Source organism: Notothenia rossii (genome assembly GCF_949606895.1).
Source record: "Notothenia rossii genome assembly, chromosome: 1".
NCBI classification, from domain to species: domain Eukaryota; kingdom Metazoa; phylum Chordata; class Actinopteri; order Perciformes; family Nototheniidae; genus Notothenia; species Notothenia rossii.
Window position 1 is genome coordinate 72,856,640 of NC_136912.1, and position 13,903 is coordinate 72,870,542.

The window sequence follows — 13,903 nt, forward strand, 5'->3', positions numbered from 1 at the left end:
TGCATTGGTTACATACAAACTGAAGTTATTTAGGCCTCAACTTACTAAACAATATTTACATTAAAGTTTTTGAATTTCTTAACTTCGTTTAATTTATTATGGCAATAAACTTTAGCCGCAGCCCTCAAAGCAAACACAAAACCTTAAAAAAGTGTAATTGCAAAAGATTAAAAAAGTCATTCACATGATTCATTTACTGCATCTCTCTCTCTCTCTCTCTCACACACACACACACACACACACACACACACACACACACACACACACACACACACACACACACACACACACACACACACACACACACACACACACACACACACACACACACACACACACACACACACACACACACACACACACACACACACACACACACACACACAGTAACAGACTTTAATTAAGGAAGTGTTTGTATAGTATATAATGGTAGTTTAGTTTAGCCAAAGGAAGCAGCTTATTAAAAATGATTACATCTCAGAGCTGGCTTTTAGGGGGAACACACAATCTGTCTCTTACACACACACACACACACACACACACACACACACACACACACACACACACACACACACACACACACACACACACACACACACACACACACACACACACACACACACACACACACACACACACACACACACACACACACACACACACACACACACACACACACACACACACACACACACACTGAGCCTTTTATACACTGACCTTATGTTATAACCCCGGCTCTGCTGCTGAGGCCACTATTTAAGTTATAATCTTTCTGTAAGCACTGTGTGCGCAGTATGGCAGACTAATAATAGGCGATCAGGTTCAACAAGTTTTTAACCGGGCTTTTAAAGGGAGGGACTCGTGACTCAGATTTGTGAGTGTGTGTGTGTGTGTGTGTGTGTGTTACCTGTCTGGGTATCGCTCCGTGGTACCATGCGTGACTTCTCGGCTCCTCGCAGTTCATCTTTAGTTCTTCCTCCAGCTCTCTGCGAAGTTTCTCCGAAGGACAGTCCACGATGAACTGATCCCTGGAAAACTGTTATGAAAAAATAAATAAAACAAACAGAACTTAATTTAGTGGCAGATCTCCATAGAAAAGCACACATACACATGGGTCATAGTATTTATTCATCTGTCCAAAGCTTGGATAAGCTTATTTCGAAAGTGTCAAATATAGACAATGCATTTAGGTGGTTGTCGCTGACGCATGAAAATATCATAAAGCATCAACAGTTCCTCATTCAATTAAACAAACAGTGATGAAGCCAAAGCTCCAAGGCACAGCAATAACTAAAAGTACTTCCTGTATACCAGTGACCATGGAAAAATGAAAGATAATTTAAGTGAAAGTGGGATTCATTTTATTTTGAAGTGAAATTAAAAGTAAATATGTACTTGTGTACATATATATGTACACACAGTAAATCACTGTGTATCAGTGGTTTCCATCATGTTTTGCACTCCAACCCCTTAAAATGTGCAGAGATTTTGATTTTTTTTTCTTGATAAAAGACACATATTAACAACTGTAACTGTCACTTTTCTTTGCTGTTAATCCTCTTATTTTCCCTTAGATGTATCAAATTTGTTACAGCAGCAACAACCAGACAACAAAAATAATTTAGTCTCAACGCTAAAGCCAAAGCTACAGCTAATGTTCAGCACCAGAAACCAGAAGATTTTTCAAAAAGAAAGATATTTTACTGTGTAGCCCAACATGACTCATTATTTTACATTCTGTGAAACCGAAAACATATCCTTAAAACCTAATAGATTGAAGGTAAGCTAACCTAAGACAGATAGAGTAAAACAAGCTAAGGTACAAAGACAGGCAGCATTAATAGTTCTAAATTATTTAGAAAACTGTCAGATTTTCACACGATCTACAGTTTAATACTGACAGTGAACACAGAAAGTTTCAGAGAACTGAAAAGTGACAGAACAATCTGGTAACATGCTGACAGGTTGCAGTGCCAACACACACACACACACACACACACACACACACACACACACACACACACACACACACACACACACACACACACACACACACACACACACACACACACACACACACACACACACACACACACACACACACACACACACACACACACACACACACACACACACACACACACACACACACACTTACGTGACAGCTGCTCGGTCTCTGCATGTCTTCCTTTGCCTCCTATCCTCAAATACACACTTCATATCAAACTCATAAAAGCTTCATATTTTAGAATCACACAGCTCACTTTCAAACACACACAACATTTCTCCGACAACATGCTCACACACACACACACACTTTCTCTCTGTCTTCTGTGATTTTCTCTTCTTGGCTTTCCATGCACCCAACCGCCCGGACCTGCCTCCGTACACACCCTCACCTGACGTACATAAACACATTCACACCACACACTCTCAGGTGATGCAAACACTTCCTTGAAATTGCCCTGGGACTTAACAGTGAGTCGTTAAGTTAAATGTACTGTATAACTTGTATTGGCTTTTTTTCTGAAGTCAGTTTGTTCCATTATGTAAACAGATATATATATATATATATATATTTGTGACACATATTGACATATATTTTTTACTTTATAAAAACTGTTTTAAGCATCCAGATACCTAAACGACATAATATATAGTTTTCCAAGACTCTATAAAAATAAATATATAATATTATATATATATATAAATAAATGTTTCAAAAAGCAGCAACATTTTTAATTGAGCCAAAGAGCTCAAGGGAAACTGGAAGATGGTTTTAATGTAGGTGCACAGTTTCATGGTGTATGCTTTTTACAGGTCCACATGCTGGTGCAGAGACCTTTCAAATAGTCTCAGAGGACGCTGAATGTCAACGCCTCAAAGATCCTCTGAAGAAGAGTTTGATCCCTGCATTGATGAAGAGGTTCTAACCTACAGCTTACAGTGAGCTACACACACACACACACACACACACACACACACACACACACACACACACACACACACACACACACACACACACACACACACACACACACACACACACACACACACACACACACACACACACACACACACACACACACACACACACACACACACACACACACACATACACACACACACACAAAGGAATTATTGAACCATGTACTTGAAATTGGAAACATGTCTATAAGCTTTCCCATGAAATTGAAACCTTAACCCTATCATATATATCCCCTTTCTCTCCTTCTGTGGCTCCTCTCCCATCTTTTTTCATATGTCCTGCCTCTCTCTAAAGATATTACGATAGACCCCTCTGCCCTCAGTCTCCATACGTGACAGGAAACCAGCGTATCTTATTACAGCTTTTACACAACACAAGAAAGAGTAGAACAGAACAGGCTCTGCGTCACAGTGCCCTGATTATGTTTGTCTGTAGTCTGAAACAGTGACACCAACCACTGCAGCCTGAATTTGAGTTCTTATGAACTCTCTCTGTGTGTGTGTGTGTGTGTGTGTGTGTGTGTGTGTGTGTGTGTGTGTGTGTGTGTGTGTGTGTGTGTGTGTGTGTGTGTGTGTGTGTGTGTGTGTGTGTGTGTGTGTGTGTGTGTGTGTGTGTGTGTGTGTGTGTGTGTGTGTGTGTGTGTGTGTGTGTGTGTGTTTTTGTAATTGTACAACATTTATGGAGATGTACACTATGTGCAATCAAAGCTACATTCACACATTTCAACTAATCCTTTAATTTAATGTGGGTATTTTAGTTAATACCAATTATAAAAATGCTACTTCTATCATGCATAGTATAAAAAGGTGTTTGTGTGGTATGTTCCGACATTATTCTGATTTAGGGAAGGAGGCCTTCTTAAAGTTTTGATTCATTTTCACTTTTTTCATTCTCTGAGATAAAATCAGTAAGTCACACCCTAACGCATTGTCGGGGCAGCATGTTGTTCCTGTTGTACGGGCGTTACACAACACATGTAACTGAGATAAGCCAAACCTGATCAACGGAAAACATTACTGCTTTGACTTCACTTGATATGGCTCATATTGAAGCTGTAGTAAACATCCTAAAGATTATAGTCACATCTGAGATTACATCCATTACAACAATAAAGTCCTTTTACACCTGCAGCCACAAGGCCAGCAGGACTGATGAGTGCTGTAGTAATCAAGGATGCTTCGAAGGAATGACACAAGGATGCATGGAAGGAGGAAATGGCTGGAGCTGATGTAGCTGCGGAAGGATGAACAGGAGAACTGAGTGAGAATCATATGAGTAAAGACAGATGGAGGGAGGGAGGGAAGAGGGAGAGATGGAAGGAGCAAGGGAGAAATAGACATGGTGTATGGAAGTGACTGGCCTTTAATAAAACCCTGCAATATGATGTCATCCTCAGAGAGCAGCTGTGTTTATACTGTACCACTCATGGAGCTCCACACAGCAGAAACAGCACCAGCCTAGGGCTGCTCGATTATGGCAAAAATCATAATCTCGATTATTTGGGTCAATAATTGATATCACGATTATTAAAAACGATTATCCATTTATTTGAAAACATCAATTTATTGGAGAACAAAAATGTGAACAGTATGTTTTTAACAGTTGATTACCCTGAACTTGAAGTATAATTCAACTGAAAACCCCCCAAAAAAAAAAAAGTTGAAAAAAAAGAAAAAGTAATAATAATAAAGAAATAATCGTTTTATTTCCATTATGTTGTTTTTGTAATCGTTGCAAGCCATAATCGTAATTGCGATTAAAATATGATTAATTGAGCAGCCCTACACCAGCCTTCCTTCATCCTTATTCCCTTTCCTCTCACCTCCCATCTTCTTCTTCTCTCAGTAATTACACCGAGACACGTTTCCTTATTGAGCCATAAAGACAGACACCTTCATGAGTGAATGACTATAGATAAAGTCAAACATCTCCAGTGACATTGAGCTTCAGTGCACGTCATCCTCCTGTGGAACTGACTGATGCGGAATAACTGACTGAATGATCTTCTGGGGGTGAAGGAGAGTGTTGAGGTGGGAAGGAACCATGTATTGAATATGCGTACATTTACTGTACTGAAGTAATGTATTTTAGAGGTATTTAAAAGTGCTGAGTATTTGCATTTTTGGCTTTTGTACTGAACTTCTATTCAAATTAAAATATGTTACTTTAATACAATTTTATAGTACCAATCTGCCCCCTTATCTAGCATCTATTAGTAATATATATTAGGGCTGCTCGATTATGGCAAAAATCATAGTCTCGATTATTTGGGTCAATAATTGATATCACGATTATTAAAAACGTTTATCCATTTACTTTGAAAATATCAATTTATTGAAACAAAGGTGTATTATGTTTTTAACAGTTGATTACCCTGAATAATAATAATACAAAATTAAAATAAATAATCGTTTTATTTTGATTATGTTGTTTTCATAATCGTTGCAAGCCAAAATCGTAATTGCGATCAAAATACAGAAATTATAATCTCTAAAGTTATAGCTGAATCTGTGTAAAATTATCCGTATTATTAATGGAGCACTGTTTGGGTCCACAGGCAGCAGTATTAATATGAATTTTCAGATGAATACGATAAATTCAGGGATTAGCACAGGACCTTTTGAAACTGTCATCAGCTCTCAACTTCAATATAATGTCTGAAAACAATGACATGCCATAATGTGTTGCTCAAAACTAAAGCATGGCCGTTTTTAACAGTAAAAAAAACCAAAGGCTAATATTCAGGAGGATTTCCACAATGATTGGATTTCCTTTGGATTTTCTGGATCAAAGTAATATCTTGAAATGTTTCTGTGTATACGGTAGGAAATTATGGTGGGGTCAAAACCGGGGCTTTTGTTCGCCGTGACAACCCAGTGCAAGCTGGCTTTGACCAATCAGAAGCAGCGGACAGCTCCGTAAACTGCTTGTTCTTTGAGTCCAGCGAGGTGAGGATAGACAACCTTTAAGCATTATAACTCTGATCCTCATCATCTCATACAAGCGTGTACGCATGCACGCATGCACACAGTAACGGACGTTATAATCCCTGTTTTGTGCAAATCCTAAATGTAATGTATTTTGAAAAAAAACACATACAGTAACCTTAGATTCCTAGATGACACAATTGACCCACGTTGAATCCTCAACATCATCGATTTAATCTGAGAATGTGCAGCCTGATAAATAACAAAAGAGCTTTAAAGCTATAACCAAGTGGCCACAAAAACACACTTTTAAATGACATGAGATATTTCCCCCCAGTACAGGGCAGATTCATAATTTAATAAGTAAAGAAAAACCTTTTGATGTTGCATCATTAATCAGCAAAAAGCTCCATCTCCACCACACATGACAGGTTTTGCTGTAAATTCATTTACATTGTATTTCTATTCAGCTTTTAGTTTTGAAAGATAATAAGGGCATGGACGCACTGCTTCTGTCTTTAACCTTTGACTGGAAGGGGCGTTTTAAATTGTTAGAACATAATAATGAAAGATAATAACGCTCTCTGGACATTTTGGCTGCATGATCACACGGTCCCCACCTTTCCTGTTTACTCACAAATAAATAGATGCTTCTTCCTGTGTTTGGGCAAGGGGACATCTAACTGGTCGGACTGGGACATCTACAGAGGGGTGATTATCAGTGCCATCTCTAAAATACATCCGGTGTGTAGCACTCTCTACGTCTAGGATTTGTATATTGTATTCAGGATTTATTTGAATATCCCTGCATTGAACACCAAGACAGGTTCATCTAGTTTAAATTCTCAAAACATATTTTTAATCCTTTTATGGTTCAAAAAAATGAAGGTGAATCCTGGCAAATTGGGGAAAACGCTGCCCGAAGATAATCGAGAAGCACCCTTTCCCACCGTTAGGTTTCCCAGCTGTCAGCTGTTCTGGAGACAAGTCTCACCAAAACTATCCGCTGAACTCATCTGTGGTGATAAACTTGAGGCGAAAAACCCCCCACGGTTACTTAAACCATGCTTAATTTGAAGGTAGAAAGTGTCATGTTATCATGCAGTTTGTTGAGTGGCTACTATAATCTATAGCCAAAAGTATGCCGACACCACTCTCAAGTTCTTTGTTTCACACCTCACTTTTGATAGCTTAACAGGCCTGCACAGAGCACTGACCTAATACACACTTTGAGAATTGACTAGAACACCAACTGCAGATAAAGCCTTACCTCTTAAAATAATAACAGACCCCACTACTGCTCCTGTGGCTGAATGGGAGCAAATCTCTACAGCAAAGTTTACAAAATCAAATGTAACATCTTCACAGAGGAGGTGTTGCAGCTGCATAGTAATATTTACTGTATGATTGTTAATTGTCAAGCTGATTTATTTTTTATATTTAACTGTATTGTTGCTTTAACTATTGGCTTCAAAGTGTATGTATACCTAACAAGTATCAATATCTTAGTTTTTGTGTTTATAGTTTCCTGTTTTACTTCCTGTGTTTTCCCTCCTGTGCCTGATTGTCTGATTGTGTTCACCTGCTGCCCAGCTGTGTCTTGTCTTGTGTCTTGCACCCTTGTTTGTATTTAGTCTTCCACTGTGTTCTCTGTCAGTTTGTCATCGTTCCCACGCATGGCTCCCTGGTTTGTACATGTTTAGTTTTTCTTTCTGAGCGATTTATTTCTTTTTTTAAGACTACTTGACATATTATTTTGTACTACTCTTTGGTCCGCCTTCCTGCCTCACTGTGACAACAAGGCTGATTTTAATCTGGTTCCAGACTCATATCTTTACAACTGAGCCTTGGAGATGAAGCGCTCGGCTGTAGCTTCAGCTTTAGCGATGCTTTTGAGATTCCCACTAAAGTAAATACACACAATGATTAACTAAAAAAAAGGTGCACTGAATCCCTGGACTCTTTGGATACAATTGGAGGAGTTTTCACTTGTAATACCTCATGGTCTAAAGTGAAAACACTCTTAGGTTATCTGTAATTCCTTTTCATTTTATAGAGAGAGCAACATAAGCTTATACTGCAGAAAAGACAATTATGGTAGAAGCAGCTTTTCACCATGTTACTGTACTTTATTTTTATTTTGTATCACATGTTGTGTCCCAAGAGTGACACGTGTAATCTGGATGTATAGAGTCACTGTGCTGCGAAGATTTGGATTAAAATGACATTAACATAAAAGATAATCTGCTCAACCCCTTATATGTTCCCTGTGTCAATAATTGTTTTATGGTTATGTATTCAAAGGGGTCTGACATGACTACAGTACAAGTTGGTTTTGAAACAGAGAAACAAGAGGCTTGCTCTTTATGGTTTAATGGCGACCTCCCAAAGAGACAGATGGAGAAGATAAAGAGGGGAGAGAGAATGGAATAAAACCCCAGGGTTTTTGGATTCAACAGTAAAGACATGAAGAGGACACAGATAGAATGATAAGGAGCGAGTGTGTTTGGGGGAAGATGTACAAACGAAGAGGAAGGATGGAGGAAAGGCAGTGCTCGAGGGACAGAGAGGATGAGAGGACAACAACACAAACACATGCAGATAACAAGTTCAAGTCCCATAACGACCCATGTTACCAGATTACTCACTGTGTAAAGAAACCAATACAAATAAGGGGAACCCGGACAAATGGAGTATGCACAGTTTTTGTGGAATTGTACAGTAGATGTTCAACATTAATTGTTCTGACTATATTAAGGACTTCTAACCCATGTTGGCTTATAGTTGAGCCAATTGAGTTGAGTTTAATCATCAAAGTGTTCAGAAAAACACACAATGTGTGGACAGCTACAATTGCATGAAAATTGGGCAGTCAATTGATGATGGTTGTGTCATGACTCCAAATACAAATTATTTTAGAACAAAAGTCAGTGTTGGCTAAAAAGCAAACCAGACATGTATCCATTGTGTGTACTGTACTTTAAATTACTAATGTGTAGTGGTGTATATTATTCTATTAACATATTTATCAAACGTAATTACACTGCACAACCACAACCCAACAAAGACCAATGAAAAGGGCAATAGCTCTAAGCTCTGATGTGCAGCCCATCAGCTTCGTGCTCTTTATATAAACTAATATTAAAATTGCATTCTGCCTATCAAATAAAAAAAGCATGAATGGATGGTGCTGCTGGAAGGTAGTTCCTAAGTCTATTATGTTTAACTTGAATTTGGTCATGGTTGAAAATAATATATATATCGTCAACTATTGATTGTCTTATTGGTGCATTTTTATGTTTGAGTATAGATTGTATTCCCTTTTCCTTGACTAATACGTGCGTAATGTCTCAGGATGAAAATGACTTAAAGCTAAAGAGCACTTAAGCAAAGTTGCACAAAATGAAATGAAACAAAACTGCAAACGTGATGGTCATCTGTCTGACTGTGGACAGGATGTGATCACTCTACTCTTCCACATTCACATTGCACATCATGTTTTTCTTTATCCAGGCACATCTTAACAGCCAGTGTCAAAATGCTCCAGGATGCACAGACCTGATGATCTCCTGGCTGATCTACAGAGGGACAAACCCCGTCACCTCTGCCTGCTATGCTGCTCGCGCCATCCAATCAACTAAATGGCATTCATACAGCTCCCTGACGTCATGAAGCAGCGTCACAAGTTAGTAATGTATCATCTCCTGAGGAATATCATCCTGTCAGCCAGCACTGGTTATGGATGAAGCCAGCTGTAACACACACACACACACACACACACACACACACACACACACACACACACACACACACACACACACACACACACACACACACACACACACACACACACACACACACACACACACACACACACACACACACACACACACACACACACACACACACACACACACACACACACACACACACACACACACACACACACACACACACACACACACACACACACACACACACACACACACACACACACACACACACACACACACACACACACACACAGTCGGTCATTTATGAGAGCGTCTGGTCCGAGTAATAAAAGCCCAGTGTTCATGCTTGGCATAAAGGTCCCACACAAACCATACTACACAACATTTTAGACTTGCTCTCACCTTTGCAGAGATGACAGAGTTCTTGTGGTAGAAGCAACACAGAGCTGCTGTCAGGTTCTTGAGGTTGCATCGCTCCGACATCCTTGTTAACTTTTCTTAAATTCAAAGACAGTAAAGCTACCTGCAGTCTTCACCTGTAGGCACTATGCAGCTCTAGTCACCCTATCTACACACACAAAGCCTAATCACAGTCAAGTCCATTAACCATTCCCAATGTCTTCTTCCAAGAAAAACTTCCATCACAGAGTTACAAAAACTAAACTGGACTAAACTATTTGAAGTGTAGTTGTAGGTGATGTAAATAAAGTAGAGTAAAGTCAGATTCTGCAGCTCCCAACGCCCCCATCGACATGTCCACTGTTGTAATCCCTTTCCTCCACAGTCCCCTGCAGAGTGAGCCCTCCACTTCACTCAGCTCCGGAGATCCTTTCTCACACTCTGGCCCCGCCCCCATAGCTCCATATGAAAGAGAGAAGGACCCATGTGGTCTGCTGTCAGCCAATGATATGTCTTTTAACTGGGAGTGGCACACAGGCAAAGTCTCTAGAGATGAAAACACATGAATGGAAGAATATATAATAACTACATATGTACAACTAAATACATAGTTAACATGTGCATCTAATATATTGTCTGACCTACATTTAATTTTCTGTGACAATTGTTTATCCTGGTTTCAGATAGTTTGCATCTTGGGATAAAAATAACCATCCTATAAAATGTCCTAGTATTGTGAAACATCTACATTTTTTCAAAGCATAAGTTGATATATTCAATAGTTTTGGGTTTGTCCAACCAGCAGTCAAAACCCAAAGTTGTTAAAGTAAGATTAATTGTATTCATATTTGAGAAGCTGAAACTGGAGATTTCTTTTGTTGCATTTTTACTTTAAAACGAAAAGTGATTAATCAACGGAAAATACATTTTTCATCCTCAATCTGTTCTTTTTTTATTCCAGTCTTATCCGTCTAACCATCATTGCTGTGGAGATTCTGCACTTGCTAGAGTTCACAAGTCAATCAAACAGGGCGTTCAGCACTGATTTGACTTTTGACCTCATCTTTATGGAGTTTAAGTCTTTTGTTTGACTGTTAGCCATGATTCTTTTATCTCTCTCTCAAAACACCTACTATTTATCACAAACAACTGGAAATACTTTACTTCCTTTCAAGATTTCTTCTGAAGAAATAGCTGCCAGACCATGACAATTACCATTTAAAACATTTAATGGCAAGTGCAGTCGTTGTTGTGTATACTAATCTAAAATGCTGCATTATTGTCTAGACAAGAGGAAAGAATCAGGTGTGTGTGTGTGTGTGTGTGTGTGTGTGTGTGTGTGTGTGTGTGTGTGTGTGTGTGTGTGTGTGTGTGTGTGTGTGTGTGTGTGTGTGTGTGTGTGTGTGTGTGTGTGTGTGTGTGTGTGTGTGTTAGTTGTTAGTATTGTAGAGTGATGATAAATAGCTGGCCATTTGTGTTACTTAATGACCGCCAAGCAATTACACACTCACTAGTTACGTGCCACAGGACTTGCATACACACTCAGTGTGCACAGAAAAGGACAAAAGGCAAGCATTTGTATACAGAAGAGACACAAGTGTACACAAAGTATACAAAAACAGTCACTTACATCAACAAAGACACAAACACACACTGAGGGTGACACACCAAGAGCAACCAGTTAAAGGAATATTCTGCCGCAGGAAATGGAGCCACTAATTACAGTTTGAACTCTCTGAAGATCCACGGAGGAAATACATGTAGAACATTCCCAGGGGCAACACACACACACACACACACACACACACACACACACACACACACACACACACACACACACACACACACACACACACACACACACACACACACACACACACACACACACACACACACACACACACACACACACACACACACACACACACACACACACACACACACACACACACACACACACACACACACACACACACAGCCAACCACAGCAGCCCCAAATCACCAGCTAGGCTACATTTCCACCTTAAAATACACACATCCGTCACACCAAGAATGCTTTGGAAAAACAACAAGATTCTATGTTTTTCTATCTGTTTTTTTGTTTCTGTCAACTGGACAAAAGAGAGCAGAGCAACAAGTATCCCATACAAACAGGGAGGTTTAAAGATTCAATAGAAAAAGTTAAAATGGTTCAAAACCTTTTAAACGAAACAAACAATGATCTGACACTTAAAAAGCAAAGGGGAAATCATACTCTGTTTATGATGATATAATGGCAATCCATCCACCAACTGCTCAGATATAGTGATGGACTGACCGACAAATATAAAAGCAATTTATGATCATCCCTATTACCTATTTCTCACAATTTCTAAGTACAAATAGAGATAAAGAACACAGCAAAGCAATCTTTCTGTTAACAAATGTGTACTGCAGAATTTTTACGTTAAACGTCATCTTTTGTGCTACACTCTCAAAATAAGGTAAATATTCTACAAGCAGGTGGCTTTAAATACATCATCAGATTCCATGACACTGACAGGATGTTTGTTTGATAGGAATAGCATGAAGTTTTAGCATCAGTGTCCTTCTATGACAGTGATTCAGCTCCCATCATTATCTAATGTCAGAGAATAAATATCAGGCACTGCTGTCCGGCCCCTGGGTGAGTTTTGGCGATGGGTCATCTGTCACTAATGGACTGTCTTGGTGGCAGTCATATTGATTTTAGCATCGTGACGCCTCTATACAACGTCAGTAAAAATGTGTGCAGTCAGTGGGTCCAGTACCTTTTAGTGCGGCTAAAAAAGAGAAAGAAAATGTAGGACTTTGTAGTTTAGAGTCAGATACAAGATTCAAACTGCTTCAAAGATAATTGTACACTTTAGATAAAGCAATAAATAAAAGCTTGCACGAGAATACGGACTTCATGAACCATTGAGAAAATTCACGTTTGTTTGGGTTTTAAGTATAGTTTTAATTATTTAGTCTTCATTATAGACCCAGCAAACTGTTGGGATGCAAATCATTCAAAGTCATGATGTATTAAAAGCATGTCATGATCTGTTTTTATATATTGACACGAGACTGACATGGTTTACATCATGACTCATGATCTATAGTCTGACTGACCCAGATTAAACTCAGCCCATTAACTCGAGTGGCACCCTTTGTCTGGTTTTAAATGGGTGATACAGCCGATAGAATAAAAGGCTCTCAGTGGCAGTTCATTGGTTTTTATAACTTTGAAAGTGTTACAGTGTATTGATGCTAAATTCAAGTCTCTAAATGTAAAACTAATACAACGTTTCTTCATGTTGTGTCTAACTGTTACAAGAACTGCCTGAAATACATAATACGTGATAAATCAGAACAAAATCCCAATAATAATTCAGGAACTGATGAGTGATGAGTTCCCAACAGGAATAATCTTTATTAATTCCCTGTAGCGAGCTGCTGGTTGTCTGGCCGGCCGCCTGCTGTGTGTACAGGCCAACACAGTGAAAGATTGACCAGCTGTGTAGCTCATTGACTGGCAGGCAGACGCACCCGCAGGCTGAACAGTTGACTAGCTGTCTGGTTTCTTTAACTGGCTCGTTGCTAACTGATGTGATGATCCTGATGAGTGTCAAACTGCTGTAACTGAATCCTTATGCACTTACTGTTACAGGGTCTCACACTGCAGCACCTGCATCTGACCACTAGAGGGTACCACCTCAGCCCTTTCAGAGATGAACTATTTCATGAATGAATATGAGTCAGTAAACACTTTGACTGATGTTTGGATCACTTAACTATGAGTGGATGTGTGTGTACTGTAAGCTGTTAAGTGCCTTTCACTTTGAGAGTTGAAA

At 39.2% G+C, this 13,903-nt stretch overlaps 1 protein-coding gene across 6 annotated transcripts in view; it reads right to left on the minus strand.

Annotated features, from left to right (window-relative positions):
* Positions 1-13,903, minus strand: part of bcar3 (BCAR3 adaptor protein, NSP family member) — a 75,218-nt gene that overhangs the window by 8,597 nt on the left and 52,718 nt on the right. For 4 of the 6 annotated variants that reach the window (XM_079669056.1, XM_079669055.1, XM_079669058.1 and 1 more), the window contains one exon: positions 908-1,036. In XM_079669056.1, coding sequence (XP_079525182.1) covers positions 908-1,036 — 129 coding nt within the window. Of the gene's footprint in view, positions 1-907; positions 1,037-10,052; positions 10,616-13,903 lie in introns of those variants that run through there. The other 2 variants (XM_079669060.1, XM_079669059.1) reach the window with 1 other exon arrangement.